The sequence below is a fragment of the Melospiza melodia genome, chromosome 2 (assembly GCF_035770615.1).
Source record: "Melospiza melodia melodia isolate bMelMel2 chromosome 2, bMelMel2.pri, whole genome shotgun sequence".
Lineage (NCBI taxonomy): Eukaryota > Metazoa > Chordata > Aves > Passeriformes > Passerellidae > Melospiza > Melospiza melodia.
The window spans coordinates 86,579,647-86,597,005 of record NC_086195.1 but is presented as its reverse complement, the minus strand read 5'-3'; the positions used below and the strand labels follow the sequence as shown (position 1 = coordinate 86,597,005).

Sequence of the window (17,359 nt, the reverse complement as noted above, 5' to 3'; positions counted from 1 at the left end):
TGTTACTTATGAAGTTTGGACTACTCAGTCAGAGCAGCCCATCCAAAAATTAATTATGTAGAAATAGTACATTTCTTTGCTTATTCATTAGAATAAATGCTCAATAAAAGATGTGATTTTTAATCCTTTAAGGAGAAGAAAACATCCTATTTCTATCCTTATTACAGATTTATTAATTAAATATCTACATTAATTTTGTTCATAATCCAAACACATATATTAGACTTTGACAAATAAGAATAATTTGACAAAAATTTCTAGGGATCGTGAGGCTGCCCTTAACTTTGCTACGCTGCGATTCTTGCACTCAGACATCATTGCCTTAATTAGAGGGCCTCGTCTTATTGTTCCACTATGGTTTGCCATGGCAACCTCACTGTTTAGTTCACTGCTTTGATTGGTCATATTGGATCAACTGGTACTGGACAAAATTATCTTCCCAGAAATACTCTAAATATAATGGTTTCTTTATAAGCCTCCCTTTATGTGCTAGCAGGCTAGGTACGTTTGGCATCATAGACTCAAATTTTTTGGCTATGTCTGTATTGCCCTAAGTTCTCCTTGAAATGCCTTCAGTGCCAAACTCCTCCAACCACAGGTTCCTTGGCTCTTGGAAAGAATATGACACCTATCCCAAATCCAAATACCAGACTGAGCTAGCATCATGAGACATTAATTACTATAAGCATGCTTTGGCATTCTCATAAGGGTTTCTATGTCAGCCCATGTCAAGAAAAGGACCAGCCAGAGCAGCCTTCCTATCTAAAGTACAGCCTGGACTGCATAACCTCCTCAGGCCCAAGCTAATGTTGCCTTGCCTGCCTCCAGACCATCAGGAAGCCAGTCTATTCTGACCACTGTACATGTCCTCAGTTTTTACTTTCTTCTCCCTGCCTTTCTCAAGAAAACAGAAAAAACTGTATCCAAAAATCAGTCCTAGTAACCTCAGCCTCTGGCTTACTCCCTGTGGCTCACGTTTCAGACTTACCACCTCTATTAAATCTCCTTGCTTTATTTGCTATCCTGAAAAGGATTGTTACCTCCTGAATTAATTCTCTGATAGCCACATTTCTGTGTACAGAAATGCAAGCAAGCCTTTACCCACTTTATCTCCTACTGAACAGTTTTTGCTGTGCCTAATAGGAACTGTCAAGTTCAAACTGTCAAGTGGGGAACAATAGGGAAAGAATGGAATTAGACATGCCTATGTCACAAAGTGTAAGTCAGAAAATTCAGAAAATCAAGGCTGTTTTTAAGGTGTCTCAACAAAGCATCTCAGAGCTGAGGTATGAACTTGCAGAAAGGCTCAGTTTGAGATGGAGACAGATAATTCTAGGTGTCTCTATGTGTTACTGCTCCCACAGTCGGAGGAAATCTTCAAGGCAGCCAAATCCCAAGGGAGTGACTTGTTTGACCAGCAGGAGGCTGACTAAGACAGGGGTAATGTCCCCAGCTGAAGAACACAGATCTCTCAAGCTTTGTGCCACACTTGCTAGACCTCTAAAATTCTATTTAAACAGTCATGTTAGAAATATCTGCCTACAAAAGAATGGATGGCTATACCTGACAAAGTGTATCTGACTTTAAAAGTAAATGGAAGCTGTGGGGTTTCTTCACGTCTGCAAATCATTTAAGTCCTGAATACAGATGTACATAATCAGGATAGGAAATGTTACCACGGGGATTTATAACTGCCCACACAGAAAGCCAGTGACATAACTGATTTAGAATTCAGGAGTTCATGGCTGTTTGCCCTAAGTTTCATCCCCATGCCTACAGTCTGTCTGACTTGAATGAAGCAATTTCTACTTACAGCATGCTGTCATTTCTTTTTAATGTTTATACTCAAATAAGAGCGACCCTACTTGAATCACTGTCTCAGCCTCAGCATATAAATCTGACTCAGATTCATAGGCCTGTAATCCACTTAATTTTGAAAGAGCACAGTAAAATGAAGAACAGCTTTGCAATTTTGTACTGGGACAGGTCCATGAGTATGGCTACAGAACTCTGGTACTCCCAGGCATACAGCACATAAATTCAGAAAAAATTAGGTGAAAGGATGGCACAACTGCATCCTCAAAAGAGATTCAAAATTGGATGAAATGCAGTTGCTGAACTGTTGCACCATACATCTATTTAGTGCCTAGATGAGTCAAGGAAGAACTGCCACCTGTTCCTGCTCCAGGATAGGATTCCGGCCATCTTTTCTCTGTTGCTCAGGAACAACATGGGCTCCTAAAAAAATCAATAAACTAGCCTTCCTGTGGCTGAAAATATGTGTCCAACTAATTTATGCTCACAGCTGAAGTACAGTGATCTCATCAGATGTTTTTATTCTATGCACTGAGAACCTCTGAGATACTCTAGACACAGCCAGTAATTGATTCCCAACGTTTTGGCTATGCTGTGAGACACAGAAGGGCTCCTCAGAATCCAGTTCTGAAAGCAAAACAGTGTCAGCACCAAGACAGAGTATCTGGGTAGTCCTACAAGAAGCACTTCACTCTATCCAGAGCTACCTAGGGCTCCCAGTGTCTACATTTTCTTGGGTTTTCAAGTCCTCCCTAGCTAGGACATGTCAGCACGGCAAGGTTAATTTAACAAAGGCATTGAGGGGTGGTGTTAGGTGTGGTTTTTCCTATAGGACTGGCTGCTGGATCACAGGGTAGCACGTTCACTCATTGCTGTGAAAAAATAAATTATGGCTCAGCCAGAAGTGCTAGAAAGGTCTGGGAAAAACGTGCTACAAGTCATAAAAGTGCCGTGCTCAGGGACATATGTACAATGTGTGGTGTAGATGTGCCTGGCAGAGCTTGAGTGCGGATGTTCTGGGCTCCATCGGCCCATGAGCTCCGCAGGGAAGGGACTGAAGCACCAAGCTTGAGAAGTGTTTGGACACTGCTCTCACGCACACGGTGTGACTCTTGGGGACGGGCAGGGCCAAGAGATGGACACACCAAATATCCTTACAGCATCCCTGAGACACACAGCAGCCCGTCCTGATCTTCACAACGGCATTAAAGCTGTGACTCGCAGTGCAGTCCGGGCTCTTTACTACCACTAAACCCCTCGAACTCCTCGGCGCCCATCCGCGACCCTCACCTACGCACACCCCCACCTCCATCGCGGCCCGGCGGCGCTCCCCGCCCTCGCCCGCCCCTCGCGGTCTCCACGGCGACCCGCCCGCCCCTTCCGGCCGCGGCTCGGAAGCGGCGGGGCGGAAGCGGCCGGGGCGCCGCGGCGGGGGCGGATGCGCGGGCGGGCGGCGGGGCCGCTGTGCCGGGGGCTCCGCGGGAGAGGCCGCCAGGTACCGGCGGGCACGGGGCACCCACAGCCGGGGAGGGGGCGGCGGGCCGGGCCGGGCCGGGCGGGAAGGGAAGCGGGGCCCGGCCTGCGCCCTTGGCTGGCGCCGGCCCGGCCCTTCCCGGCCGGCTGCTGCCGTCGGGGGCTGCGCCGCTCGATCTCCGCCCCGGCGGTGGCAGCAAATTTTTTTTGTTTCTTGATTGACAGCTTGCTGTGAGTCAGTTTTAAACCAAACAATGCTAGAAGACACCGCTAGTGGAGGTGTTGGCTATGGTGTTGGCTAATAACACCTTCTCAAAAGCAAAACAAAAGAGCTGATGCGGTATGCTAAACTCTCTGCTTTTCATTAAGTGTTTTAGCCTCCTGTGCATCTGAGGTTGTGACACCTAGCAAACTAGGTGGACTGCTACGATAGAGAAAAGTGTATGTACATTTACGTGCTTGTCGCTTTATTGTTGAATAAAACTAATGTAAAATGATTGTGAAAAGTAGTAGTAGTCCCTGGAGTGAGAGCCTCTGCACTAGCAGCGGGTGGAACACTTGTTTCTACTCTTGGAAGAAACTCTGCTAATGAAATTAAAGTAGAATTAACCACCAGAAGTGTTGTATTTAAATTAAATACCCATTTCGTTTCTCAATGGTTTTTTTTTTTTTCTCCTTGAATTTTTTGTTTTTAGTACCCCAAGTCTGACCATCAAATATGATTCTTTGCCTGCTACACGAAACTCCTTAAGTACTCCTTTTGCCATTTGGCCACATGGCTTCAACTACAATGGTAAGTTAGGATTTTGATCATATATTTTCAGATCTTTTTGCTCTAGTCTGCTAACTGTCTGGCTGATGAGGAGAATGCCACTAATATTTGACATTTTCTTTTTAAAAAATTGTTTTGCTTGTTACTGCTAAATTCTGATATTTCCCTTTTTAGGAGTGTCTTCATAGCTTTTGGATACTTCTAAACACTTACAGGCCAGTGCAGCATAGGAATTGCCGTATCAAGCTAGTGGTGTTTTCAGTCAGGAGTGGTAGCGGGAAATTTGGTGTATATAAATCCTACTTCTACATAGTAGTCTTTTATTCACAGATGCTAATATTGACATGGATTTTTTCCTAATGTCAAACAGTCAGTGAATTGAATATTTGAAATCATACCTGGACATAGGTATTGTTGAAGTATTTACTAGATAGATTCTCTTATATAGAAAGATCAGTATTTGACATTTTCATAAAAACACCTAGGCACTTGAAAATCATAATGTTCTGTCATGGCAGGTTCTACCACACAGTAGCATGGTAAGTAGGTGGGGGGGATTTTCATGAACAGGTAAGAAATTTTGTTTTAGCTATGAGTGTTTTTGTTGTATATTTCTTTGTTGTTCTTTTGTTGTTGTGTAGTATGGTTTTCTTCACTGGATTCTATTCTAATAAAATATTATCTATGTAATCACTGGTGCTGCCTTGGATTGGACATGCCTGTGTGTCTTCTGTTCCTTGAGGCTCAAGTAGAGGTGTTTGCTTTTAGGAGCAGCTGATAAGGGATGGTTTAAACTGAGGGAATAGAACAAATGCATGTTTGGGAAGAGGTACCCATTGCAAATGTTCCTAAGCTTCACTGAATATTTGAACTTGTCAGGAGTACATTGCTAAGGACATTTTCCAGCTGCCACTGAAGTGAATGCATTGCTTCTCTGGACTTACCTGGAGACAAATCAAACTCCTGGCATTCTTCTACAATGCTTTGGTTCTTAATAGTGTCCTCTTTTTTCCTCCCTGACCCAAGTCACTTTTGTTGTCTGGTTCATTTAGCAGCTGCACATTATTCCTTCACAAAGGATGTCAGAGCTTAAGTGAGTGCCAGAGAAAGAACATTAGAAACCAAGGAAGACTTTCTTGTTTTTTGTTTTTTTGACACTAATGGGTTTTTTTATTCTGGTTTGAAATACTTGTCAAATTTTGGTCCAAGAACTCATAATTCTGATCTATGAAGTTGCGGGCTCTTTTTTAAATAAAACTATATCAGGTACAGATGTACTGAAGTAAAGAACATTCCAAAAGAGCTAAATTCATTAAAATAAATGATATTGAGTATACCGTGCTATGGGATATTGAGAGGCTTTTGCAGATTTTGTTGTGTTTCATGGGGTTGAGCAGACTTTTAGCCCACCTTGGAAAAAGTCTAGTGGAAGTTGGTTTTGTTTCCTAGCCACCTAACAGTATATAATAAGGAGCACTCCTTAAATTGTATTATATGCAGAAGTAAAGTTCTGAGCACAAGATCTTTGTTTCCACTGTGTGAAGAATAACTGTGCTGATACTTGGGCACTGGTATCTAAAAGATAAATGTTTTCTTCCTGGACATCTGTTCGGGGATATTTTGGCCTGTCCTTTCTGTTGAGTTGGTGACCAGCTTAACAAAGGAGATCTGGTTTTCTAGTTGCCATCTCTAATTGTTTTGGGTAGTATTTGTTAATGCTTTTATTAGGTGTAATTTCCATTCCTGCTTTTGATTCTAATTGCCTTTCATTGTTCTAAGGCTTCGTAATTTAGCCAAGCTTTGTGATGCAGTCACATGAGGTTTTAGCTAAGTTTAGTATGTGCCAAAGAATTTTTGATTCCATCTTCTAATAATAAATTTGCATCAGTTATAGTAGGGTTGTTGGGGTGATTTTAATGTATGAGGATGTTAAAAAAAGGTCATATAATTTCTAAAAACTCCTTTGTCATTCTTGCAGCAACAAGCTTTAGAACTGGCATTGGATCGTGCTGAGGTAAGAAGCTAAATTGCTTGTTTGTACATAATTTATTGGTCTTAGAGTTATAAAAATACAACAGCTATTTTTTTATTTCTCCTGAAGAGTAGAAAACCATGTTATGTAAATATATACGTGTGTAATCACCTATACATGCAACACTGAGATTGCAGAATTCTAACTGAAATTGCTGTCATGTATTTGTCTCTTACCCATTGTACTGAGAGCATCATCAAGTGCAATGGTGATAGACTGTGCAAGACTTGAGCTTTCCCCTTCTAAACCAGCAAATTTGTGTGCTGTGAAATAAGCAGGCAGAAATATGTGGTAAAATCCTGTTTGTGTTTTTAAGCCTAGTGAGAATGAAGAGACAAGTGTCTTCACATTCATGTTCCTTAATGCTGTCATCTGATATAACAGTTACCTTGAGCCCTGTTACAGGAAATACATGTTCCTGTGAGAGAACATAAATTCTGAAAAAAGCTGTTAATTTAAGTACTTCAAACAACAGAGATTTGGAAAAACCTTGTTAGAATATAAATCACATTTTCTGGAGGATGCTATCTCTTTTATTCTTTTTTTAATTCAAATGTTTAATGTACATGAATTGTATTTACAAGGCATAGCTCTATAGAGAAAAATAATTAAATGCAAAAGGCAAAGGATGAACTTCCTGAAATTATCATGTTGAAGATTATTTGCTTTGTAAATGTTGTCAAGCCAGTATGCATAACCTTGGTTGTACCTTAGCGTGTTAACCACATGAACTTCAGTAGTAGTAGCTAAGTACAGTAGTGTTGTAGTGTTAGTTACTACTGTAATTAAAAGATGTGAGTGTAGGATCGAGACCTTGCATGGAACTGATGCCATGGGCATGAAATGCTGTCTTTGACAGCTAAATTGAGTTGTGTTCTTGTTGATGACTGTAACATAACATTGTATTTACTGCACTTTTGGAACAGTCTTGTACTATAATTGTTAATTACTTTCTGTATATGTGGAACACAGTCTGGTAAGGATCTCTAGTTGTGTGGTAGCTAGAATTAAATTTCTTTGTAATGCGTGCTGGTTTCTTGTTTACTTTTCTCTTTTAGTATATCATTGAAAGTGCCCGTCAGAGACCTCCCAAAAGAAAATATTTATCCAGTGGAAGGTACCAAGAGTTTCAGTATTTAGTTTTTTAGTAGCATTTCTTTGATTTAATTTTGGTTACATGTTGAGTCTTTTTAATTTCAGAAAATCTGTATTTCAAAAACTTTATGATTTATATATTGAAGAATGTGAAAAAGAGCCTGAGATAAAGGTAAGTGGAAATTGCTGAAAAGCTTTTCATTTCTGTCTAAACAGGCAGGTTGAGAAAATACTTTGGTTTTAATTCCGCTTAATTTCTTTGTTAAATCAAGTATAAACCCTTCTTACTGTGGTAGTCACTTAAAGATAAGACTATATAATGTAAATAGTAAGGCCTAGATTGCTTTAGTGAGCTGTTCATTCTGTCTTAATCCTGTGTCACTGAAGGTCACTTGACAAGTTCAGGGCCAGTTTCAGTGCCATGTGTATTGTTGTTTCACAGTCAATTGCTTAGCATGACTGCCATGGCAAAATGTGGAACGTTTTCAGACCCTGTAATTTTGTTGTAAATTCTGATTAATTTCTCCAGTTGTTGGTAAGCTAAGAAGTTTTGTGGAAAATTTTCACAATGTTAGCAAAGACACTCAAAGAGGCTTATCTTTGCTAAACTCTGAATGTCAAATTGAACAAGATAAAGCTGTGGAACCTGCTGTATTGCTGCTTTCGAGGAAGTAAAACTAATGAGAAGACAAATGAGCACTCAGGTTAAGTCCCAGCTGATGATTGTACCCAGAACTCGTATTCAGAGATGAAATATGGTCCCCAGCCAGAGGCTGTAAAATTATCTGAGGTTCAGAATTCATTGTCTTAAGTTCTAAGGGGATTTCAAATGTTTACATTTGTAGAATGTTTATGTGCTCTCTGAAACACATCAAATAATTATAAAAATCTGTTATACATCGAAAAGATAGTTTTACAGTTCAATACGGGAATAGTGTCTGTGTCTGCTGGATCAAATTTCAGCAAATAAAGACAAGAAAACGCAATTAAGAAAGCTACCAAATGCACATTATTTTAACCCTGGAGAGAAATGCTGCCTTCTATTAGGAATATCTGAAAGTACTAAATATTTTGTTGTTATCAAGCAAGTTGTACTGGATTCATGATGTTTGTAGAATGATACAAATAATGGTGCACTGTAGATTTAAAACATTTTAGCATAATGTTATTCTTATTAACTCTGTATGTGAACTTCCACTTCTAGGGTTTGTAATTTTAAATGAGTGGGATTTTTTACAAAAATCTGTGTCTATAAACATGCATGATGATACATAATACGCTTACTCTGCTGACTACAGTACAGTTAAATTTAACTGGGCTTGTTTAGATGTGTAATTTGTCATAATCTAAGCAACAGTCTAATAAAAACAATTGCTTTTGTTTTTATTTCTGCTAATTATTTCATAGTATTATGTTCATGAGCAATGTTTACTTTTAAAGCAGAAGCTGAGACGAAATGTGAACTTACTTGAGAAGCTGGTTATGCAGGAGACGTTGTCATGTCTGGTAGTAAACCTCTATCCAGGAAATGAGGGTTATTCGCTGATGCTCAGGGGGAAAAATGGTTCAGGTAATATTCTTCTCTTGAATTTTAAAAAATACTCAGAATGCTGTATAAATTTTTAGAATGTGTTGTTGTTTACATTTATCTGTTACTTAATTGCAACATAATTGCAGTGGGAGGTGGGAGAAGAACCAACTGTACTTGAGCTAAAAATTTACATACAGCTCTGAGCTGTTTATCTACAGACAAAATCTGTAGATAGGAGTCTTTTTGATAGCTTTCCAGTCTCTTATTTTCCCTTAGTTTCTGCAGCTGCATATGCAAGTTTCATTCACTTCAGGTTCCTCCTGTCAAACTCTTTCTTTCACTGCTTCCCATGTCTAGATCTGCCCAGAGGCATTTGTGTTCCACTTTGGTGTCATTTTCATGCTATTTGTACTGCCATGGGAGATAAGAGCATACATTAGTTCACCTGGGAGCAAAAGCTAGCACAGTATGAGTAAACTAAAACTCTAAGTACAGAAATGGATGTAAAAAATAATAGTATCCGAAAAAATGGTATGTGTGGATAGGTTTCTGCCAGCCTTGCTTTTTCCTGTGGCAACTTTGTTTTAGATTTCTTAATGTGTTTTTTTGAAACACAAAGGTAATATGTTTTGTTTAAATTCAGACTCTGAGACCATTCGTCTGCCTTATGAAGAAGGAGAACTGCTTGAATATTTGGATGCAGAGGAACTACCGCCTATTCTGGTTGATCTTTTAGAAAAATCTCAGGTTTGAAATTTCTGTTTTCACAAAGAACTTACGTATTGCACCCAGATAAACCTTCATTTTTTTGAGTGCTTCGCATAGATGATTACAAGCACAAGACACTTGTGCATATGAAATTGTAGTATTTAATGCCCCAACTAAATATTTTATTGATATATTGAAAAAAAACAGTACTTACTACTGAGGAGAAGGAGATAAGAGAGATTGCTATGATTACAGCTGTGAAACATCTTCAACTCTAGGAAAATTTCCTTTGTTCCTTGTCATTATGGAAGGTTTGGCATGGGAATTTCTTACAGCTGCATTTGAAGCTTGTACTTTAGGTGTGTCTAGGACAAACATATCTGTGTACATAGAAAAGACTGCTGGTCTGAAAAAGGTAGTCATGAGTTTTATTCCTAGTTTCACTGAATTTTATATGTTATATAGCAAACTTCTTTATAGAAGCAGGGGAAGTTTGGTAAATGTTCGTTTATTCAAAAGCTGGTGTTTTTCTTTCAACTAGGTTAATATTTTCCATTGTGGATGTGTCATAGCAGAAATACGGGACTACAGGCAGTCTGGTAACATGAAATCTCCAACCTACCAAAGCAAGCACATTCTTTTGCGACCTACAATGCAGGTAATGAAGAGCCTTAAGTAATTTGTCAGTCTTACGGTAGTTCAAAGAATGAATATGCACAGTTACTGAACATATATTATCAAATCCTATTATTCATAATTACCTTTATGTCTTTTTCCTCAGACTTTAATTTGTGATGTGCATTCTATAACAAGTGACAACCACAAATGGACACAGGTAGGTTAGAGGTCATTTAAAAACTTTACAGTGATGTTATAAATACGCAACAAACCAAAAATTCATTAACAGTTTTTATTTGTTTAATAATTTTTTTCAGTTTTTTTTTCTAAGATAGTGTCTACATGCATAGATATATAGGAACTTGACTACTGTAAAAATTTTTATATTAATAGCTGTGTATATTACAGGAGGACAAACTCCTACTTGAGAGCCAACTTATTTTGGCTACAGCAGAGCCTTTGTGTCTTGATCCTTCAATAGCAGTGACCTGTACTACAAACAGACTCCTGTACAACAAGCAGAAGATGAACACTCGCCCCATGAAACGGTAGTTTTCAGTAGGAAATATGTTTTTAAAGAAAATATAAGTAATGCTCTATGTAAAAATTTAGCTCCTCCTATGTAATACTACTTAAATAGGAATATGTGAGAAACAGTCAAGAAATTATATCATATTTTTAAGTGTTCAATACTGTATTTTATTTTGGTTACTAGTAGATACTGTAGTGGGCTCATTTTTGTATATCAAAGGAAAGTGTAAACATGTTAACATAATCAGTTTTATTGCAGTTTGGATTTGAGGTTTTCTTTGCATAGGTTTTGTGTACGCAGAGCCTGATGGCAGCTCAGTAATGTAAAATATATAAACAGATATGTTGTATACTGATCTGTAATTTGTTAAAAGTTACACATAAGTTTCATCCTGAATGAGTAAATGAAAATAATTATTTGTGTGTTTGACATTCAGGTTAAACAGAAGTGTAAGTGTATAAGAATATTGGAAAAGTTGAAAATAATGTGATATGCACTGTCTACAAAATATTGAAATTATTTCACTTTTGTGCAGGGTTGGGCCCTTTTTTATTCCCACAGAAGCTTGAAACCTTTGTTCAACATGTTTGTTCTATCACAAGAGTTGCATTCACTCTGTAAATACGAAAAGCATTAATGGTCTGTCACAATTACTGAAATATTTTGAAATTAATTTGCATGGAAATACTATGCTAGTACCAAATCAGCCGTAATTTCTGAAAAAAATATAAAAAATGAATTTGATCAAGCTGTCCTTGAAATTAAAGCTTGATGGTCAACAAATATTCCACTAGAAAAATAGGAAAAGAGATTATTTGTATGTCCAGAACAGCATTACTGAGTCTATGAATTTGAGTCATGAAAAAAAGACTAGAGGGTAGTTACTGTCATTATAACTTTATAGTTACATAAGTAGGACAAGAATCATTTCATGGAACTGAAATTAGGATAATACATAAATATTTTCAGCTTGGCAGCTTTTTAATTACTCATTTTGATGATGTACTTAAATTAGGCATTTAAAAAATAACCACATTCTTAGTGCTGAAACAGATGAACAGAATACTGGCATATTTTATAAATACAAAATCATAATTTAAAGTTGTACAGTGTAATCCAATTACAATCCAGAAGCAATTTTATATTAGCATTTACAAACCTATTAGTCTCCATGTTAGTAGCAGTTCCGTGCATATTTTTGGTTTTGTACAAGGGCAGTGGAGAAGTTAATGTTGATGGTTTTACAAGCTTAGATGTCATTTCGCCATAGGTGCTTCAAAAGGTACTCAAGGTCCTCTTTGAACAGACAGCAAGAAGTAGCTCACTACTCAACTCCACCTCAGCTCAGACTACTTGACTACTTACAGAAAAGGAAGGAGCGGAAAGCAGCCCAGCAGTATGACCTCAAAATTTCAAAAGCTGGAAATGTGAGTGTTCTGAAAAGTAATGTAATGTGCTTCTAACTATTTAATTAAAGGATTTTATATATTAATCCTGTTTTTCATTTTCCAGTGCGTAGATATGTGGAAACAGAACCCTTGCTACTTGACTGCTCCTTCTGAAGTAGATGTAAGACCACCAATTGTTATGTATAATTAGCAATTATTAGAAATTGTATTATATGAAGAAGTGTCTAAGAAGCAACCTGTATCAAAGAATGACCTTTAAAAAATGGAAGTGACTTTAACATTTACAGTTACTTTTTTGTACCATAAGGTATAAACACAAGTTAAGCCACACTGTAATACATTGCAGTTGTATCAGAATAGTTTGGATGAAGTAATCAGTACAAACAAATTGTTAGCATTGTTCTTCTGTGGGCTCAATGAGCACATGTCTATTTGAAGTTCTTTGATAGTATGAAAACCCAAAAAGCAAATGAGGTTTGTAGATTGTTTAAATATGAATCACTTTTCATCTTGGCAGAAATTCCTGCCTTTTGATATGTTATACCATGGGGCATTAATATTTTGAAAAGTTTTAGATTTTATGTAGAGAATTCTAATTGAGAGTTGTTTTTTTCACTCTGTGTGCATTTTTCTCTTGGGGGAATTCATATTCTTAGTTTCTGGCACTACCAGAACACATACTATTAGTGTACAGAAGCGACTCATAGAAAATCCTGAGTTGGAAGGGACCTACAGGGATCATCAGATCCAACTCCTAGTCCTACAGGACAGGACAAGCCCCAGAATCATATAATGTGTCTTGTCCAAATGCTTCTTGAACTCTGTCAGGCTTGATGGTGTGACCACTACCCTGGTGAGCCTGTTCCAATGCCCAGCCACCCTTTGGGTGAAGAGCCTTTTCATAATATCCAACCTAAACCTCCCCTGACACAACCTCAGGTACCTCCCTGGGGTCCTGTCACTGGCCACTGAGAGTTTAGATCAGTGCCTGCCCCTCCTCTTCCCCTTACAAGGAAGTTATTACTGCTGTGAGCTCTGTCCTCAGTCTCCTCCCTGCTGAACAGAGCAAGTGAGCTCAGCCACTCCTCATGCAGCTTTCCCTCAAGGGCCTTCACCATCCTTGTGGCTTTCCTTTGAGTTCTCTCTAGTAGCTTTATATCCTTCTTACACTGTGGCACCCAAAACTGCGCCCTGCACACTCGAGGTGAGGCAGCCCCAGCTCAGAGCAGAGCGGGACAATCCCCTCCCTTGCCCAGCTGGTGATGCTGTGCCTGATGCTGTGCCAGGATGCCAGGGCACTGCTGACTCATATTTTACTTGCCACCAACCAGGATGTCCAGGTCCCTTTCCGCAAGTTTTTTCTACTATGCTGAGTTTTTCTAAGAGACTGTAGACTACACGAGACTGTAGCTCTGGACGTTATAGGGCTGCCGAGAGTGCAAATGACAGTGGAATGACAGTGTAAGTTTCTACAAAACAAACCTCTCTTTTCACTTCAACTGTGTTGTACCTGACTTAATCAGAGGCTTTAGGAATTACTGTTATGGTGAAATTACTTAACCATTCCACATTGCAGGCAATGATTTCAATCTGTAGTCTGAAACCATGTTTCACTCTTCTGTAAAGTTTAACATAGGAAATGTGCTATAACCCTATGAATGTATAGTTCTGAGGATTCCTCAATTAAGTTTCCTTGAAGAAACGTAGGAGGTAACATAGGGGATTCTTTCTTTTCTGATCTCTCTGTTTTGTTTAAGGTGGAAAAATATGCCAAAGTGGAAAAGTCTATCAAGTCTGATGACTCACAACCAACTGTCTGGCCAGCACACGTGAGTTATTTAGACCTTTGGCCAAACTTCACTGTCTCTAGTTAAAATGCCTCTTATTTCAACAAAATCAATGTAATGTGGAATAATCTTCCATCCCCCAATTTAATTAATCTTCCATGTGTTACAGAGACATGGGAAGATTACCAGAGATACTTGTAATTTTACACAGTAAAGCAAGCATGTGATCAGTCTGATTTCCTCAGATTTTCCAGAAATAAGAAGCTTGTACTAAAGAAATTATCGTTATTTACAGAGACCTCTGCACAACAAATTGCTTTCTTTACTCAGACATTCAAAGGCTGATTAAAAAGAACTTTATTGAAATCAAAATGTAACATTTTGAGGTAGAGTAATATTAAATGCCTCTTACAAAAAACTCCTGGAATGTTTAAGTTGAACCTTAAGATTTTTGGCACAAACGATGTGACTTGATCAGAAGTAGTAATTTAATATAATCATTGATTAGTTCACATTAATAATAATTAATTCACTGATTAGTTATGTGATTAAATCACATAATTGATTTTTTTTTATCATTTCAGAGGCAAGGTACTAGCTTTACTAACAGCATGTGTCACGATATCTTTGTAGTTGCCTGTTGGAAAAAAGTAATACTTCCCCATAGAATTTAATGTTCAGCTCCAGCATTTTATTCTCAACATTTTTGCATTGTCATAATTCATATAAAACTGTTTCTATATATGTTTACCCAATCTACATTTCTATGTCTAGCATGATCGTTTGGGGTTTGCAATAACTTCGTATTTTTAAGAGGTATAAATCCTTTTCCTCTTGTCCTGTTAATGTAACTTCTGGAATCACTTTGATTTTAGATAATGCAGCCCTTCCTATAGAGTGTTATTTAAAGTTACTTATAGAATGTTTCTTACTCTGTATTGTATATAGAGGTGGTCTGCTTTACTTGCTGTTTCAGCTAAGCCTTGTTCAAGACTTACTAGATCATTCTGTCTTTTTAGGAAATGAAGGATGATTATGTGTTTGAATGTGAAGTTGGTAATCAGGTTCAAAAAACAAAACTGACCATTTTTCAGTCTCTTGGCAATCCCTTGTACTATGGTAAAATTCAGACGCTCAAAGGTGATGAGGAAAATGACAACCTATTAACTCCATCACAGTAAGTTACATGTTCTTTTTTTAAACTATACTGTGATAAGTAAGTGGAGGAAAACAAGCATTACTTGTCATTTTCAGGCACAAAAATACTCTAGAGCTAGAAGTCTGACTTAAGATTTTTTTAACCAAAAAAACAACCCAAACCAAAACATGTACATGCCACCATCATATTTCAAATGTACTTTTATTTTAAATTAGTACATTTTTTTACATTAAAGATACATTGGGGGAGAAATAAGCCCACCAGCAAATCCAGTCATGAAAATTGTGGAGACACTGTGAGATGTTGTTGCACTCCTTTTTGGTGATACTCAGAATCTTGAGTGTTCTCAAAATTGGCTTGATGCCATGAAAGTGAAAGATGTGACTATATTCTGTTTACTCTTAGATCCAGTTGAACCAAATAAATGAAGAAAAACATGAGCTTCGAAGAAGCTTCATAATTTTGAATTGTTTGGAATATGCTGGTTTTGGCTGGGGTTCTACAAAGATTCTCTGCTCTTGGCTGTTTTTGTTGTGTATACCAGATAATTTGTGTGGAGGAACCCATGCAGCAGAGTAGAGCCTATAAATTTCACTAAGGCAAGGAGCAGTGAGACTGAGCAAACCTTTTAGTTCTGCTAATGAAAGTTATTTTTATCTTCTAGTATGTAATCATTCTTTTAGTTTTTTATGAAAATCTTAAAACATCCTGAGTTTTAAGAGTATTTTATCCCTAGACTTGAGCTATTCACTGTTTGTTTCCATACTGTTGTGGTTTAACCCCAGCTGGCAACTAAGCAACATGCAAGCACTCACTCTCTCCTCCCCTGACCTCCCTGGTGGAATGAGGGAAAAAAATAGCAAGGGTAAAAGTGAGCAACCATGTGGCTTGAGATAAGAACAGTTTAATAGGTCAAGGAAAACCTACACATGCAAGCAAAGCAAAACAAGGAATTAATTCACCACTTCCTATGGGCAGGCACGTGTTTGCCTGTCTCCAGGAGGGCAGGGCCCCATCATACCTGATGGTTACTGGGAAAGACAAATGCCTTCTCTTTAAATGCTTCCCCTACCCCTCTCTTCCTTTTTGCCCTGGCTTTATTTGCCACATGGTATGTATGGAATATCCCTTCCTTTGGTCACTTGGTGTCAGCTGTCCTTGCAGTGTTACTTCCCCACTTCTTGAACACCCCTAGCCCTTTTGCTTGTGAGAGACCTTTGTCAGTACTGCTTAAGAATAGCTAAAACACCCTTGTATTACCAACACTTTAGCACAAATCCAAAACAGCCCTGTGTCAGCTCTTATGGAGAAAATTAACTCTACCCTAGCCAAAATCAGCACACATACTTAGTGCTGATCTTTTTGGAACAATAGTGCTAGCTTAGAGTTGTGTAATAAGGCTGGGAATTAAATTAATATAGAGGTATTAAATGCCTGGAGGGTTTTGGAAATCATTGCTAAGACACTAACAATTAAAGTTCATTAAAACTTAGATAACTCATCCTTGGCAAACTGAGATATGGAATGAAAGGTGAAGTAAACATTTTTGTTGTTCAGTAAAATAAAATGCTTGTATAATTTTTTCTTTTTGGAGCTGGTGAAACTTCTCTAAAGTTAAAGAAACATAGTAATAAGTTTTCGAGCTGTAAGTGTTATGCAAAAGAGAGATACTTATTTAGGAGGTGTGGAAAATCATAGGGAATTGGAATTGGCATAAGTTAAATCAAACAATGGAAACAAAATGTTTGTTAAAATATTATGCATAGGACTGTTTTTGACTTCCCCTCACCACACTTGTATTTCAGTCTGAGTGTACTGGTATGGTGTTGATTTATACATAACTTTTCCCTTGTACTTTTTACATAAGTATATCTGTAGCAGTTACATTTTTTTAAAAAATATAAAATCCAAAACTTCTATATTCTGCCTTCTGCTTTGTAGGTAATTTGCTGTTAAAGGAGACCATATTAGATCATGTGTGTATATTGTACATATAGTTAGGAAGTCAAGTGTGTATTTCAAATACTGAATGATACTCAGTCCATTGAATGGATACATTATCATTTGTATTTCAAGCAGGTATGAGAAAAACACAGCACTGCCATTTGTTTGAAGCCTTGAGATTATAAAAATATGTTCTTTTAGTCCAATTCATGACTGAAAATATACTTTATATTTTAGGTTCCTTATTGGTTCGAAGACTGATGCTGAAAGGTAAATTAATATAGTTTGTACAGCTATTTGGCTTGATGACAAATAATAAATTTTGTTCCTTTTTGGCAGTTATGACTGCCAGTGCTATGGTTATGGAAGCAGATGCAGAACAAGTGAAAAAAAATAAGAGGAATTAGTCATCATATCAAGAAGTAGAATAGTGTGTAGCTTCTCTATTTAACAAGCAAGGAAGAATAGAGGACATCAAATACGT

General features: G+C 37.8%; 1 protein-coding gene across 10 annotated transcripts in view; it reads left to right on the top strand.

Moving 5' to 3' along the window:
* The first annotated feature begins 3,230 nt into the window (after positions 1-3,230).
* The window catches only part of SUPT20H (SPT20 homolog, SAGA complex component), a 29,436-nt gene continuing 15,307 nt past the window's right edge, over positions 3,231-17,359 (top strand). For 6 of the 10 annotated variants that reach the window (XM_063149186.1, XM_063149190.1, XM_063149189.1 and 3 more), the window contains exons 1-15: positions 3,231-3,310; positions 3,984-4,081; positions 6,039-6,074; positions 7,151-7,209; positions 7,293-7,359; positions 8,628-8,757; positions 9,362-9,465; positions 9,968-10,084; positions 10,208-10,261; positions 10,453-10,592; positions 11,847-12,003; positions 12,089-12,145; positions 13,743-13,814; positions 14,792-14,949; positions 17,113-17,145. In XM_063149186.1, the coding sequence (XP_063005256.1) occupies positions 4,064-4,081; positions 6,039-6,074; positions 7,151-7,209; positions 7,293-7,359; positions 8,628-8,757; positions 9,362-9,465; positions 9,968-10,084; positions 10,208-10,261; positions 10,453-10,592; positions 11,847-12,003; positions 12,089-12,145; positions 13,743-13,814; positions 14,792-14,949; positions 17,113-17,145 (1,202 nt within the window). In that variant the 5' untranslated portion in view covers positions 3,231-3,310; positions 3,984-4,063. The remainder of the gene's footprint in view (positions 3,311-3,983; positions 4,082-6,038; positions 6,075-7,150; positions 7,210-7,292; positions 7,360-8,627; positions 8,758-9,361; positions 9,466-9,967; positions 10,085-10,207; positions 10,262-10,452; positions 10,593-11,846; positions 12,004-12,088; positions 12,146-13,742; positions 13,815-14,791; positions 14,950-17,112; positions 17,146-17,359) is intronic. The other 4 variants (XM_063149192.1, XM_063149187.1, XM_063149185.1 and 1 more) reach the window with 1 other exon arrangement.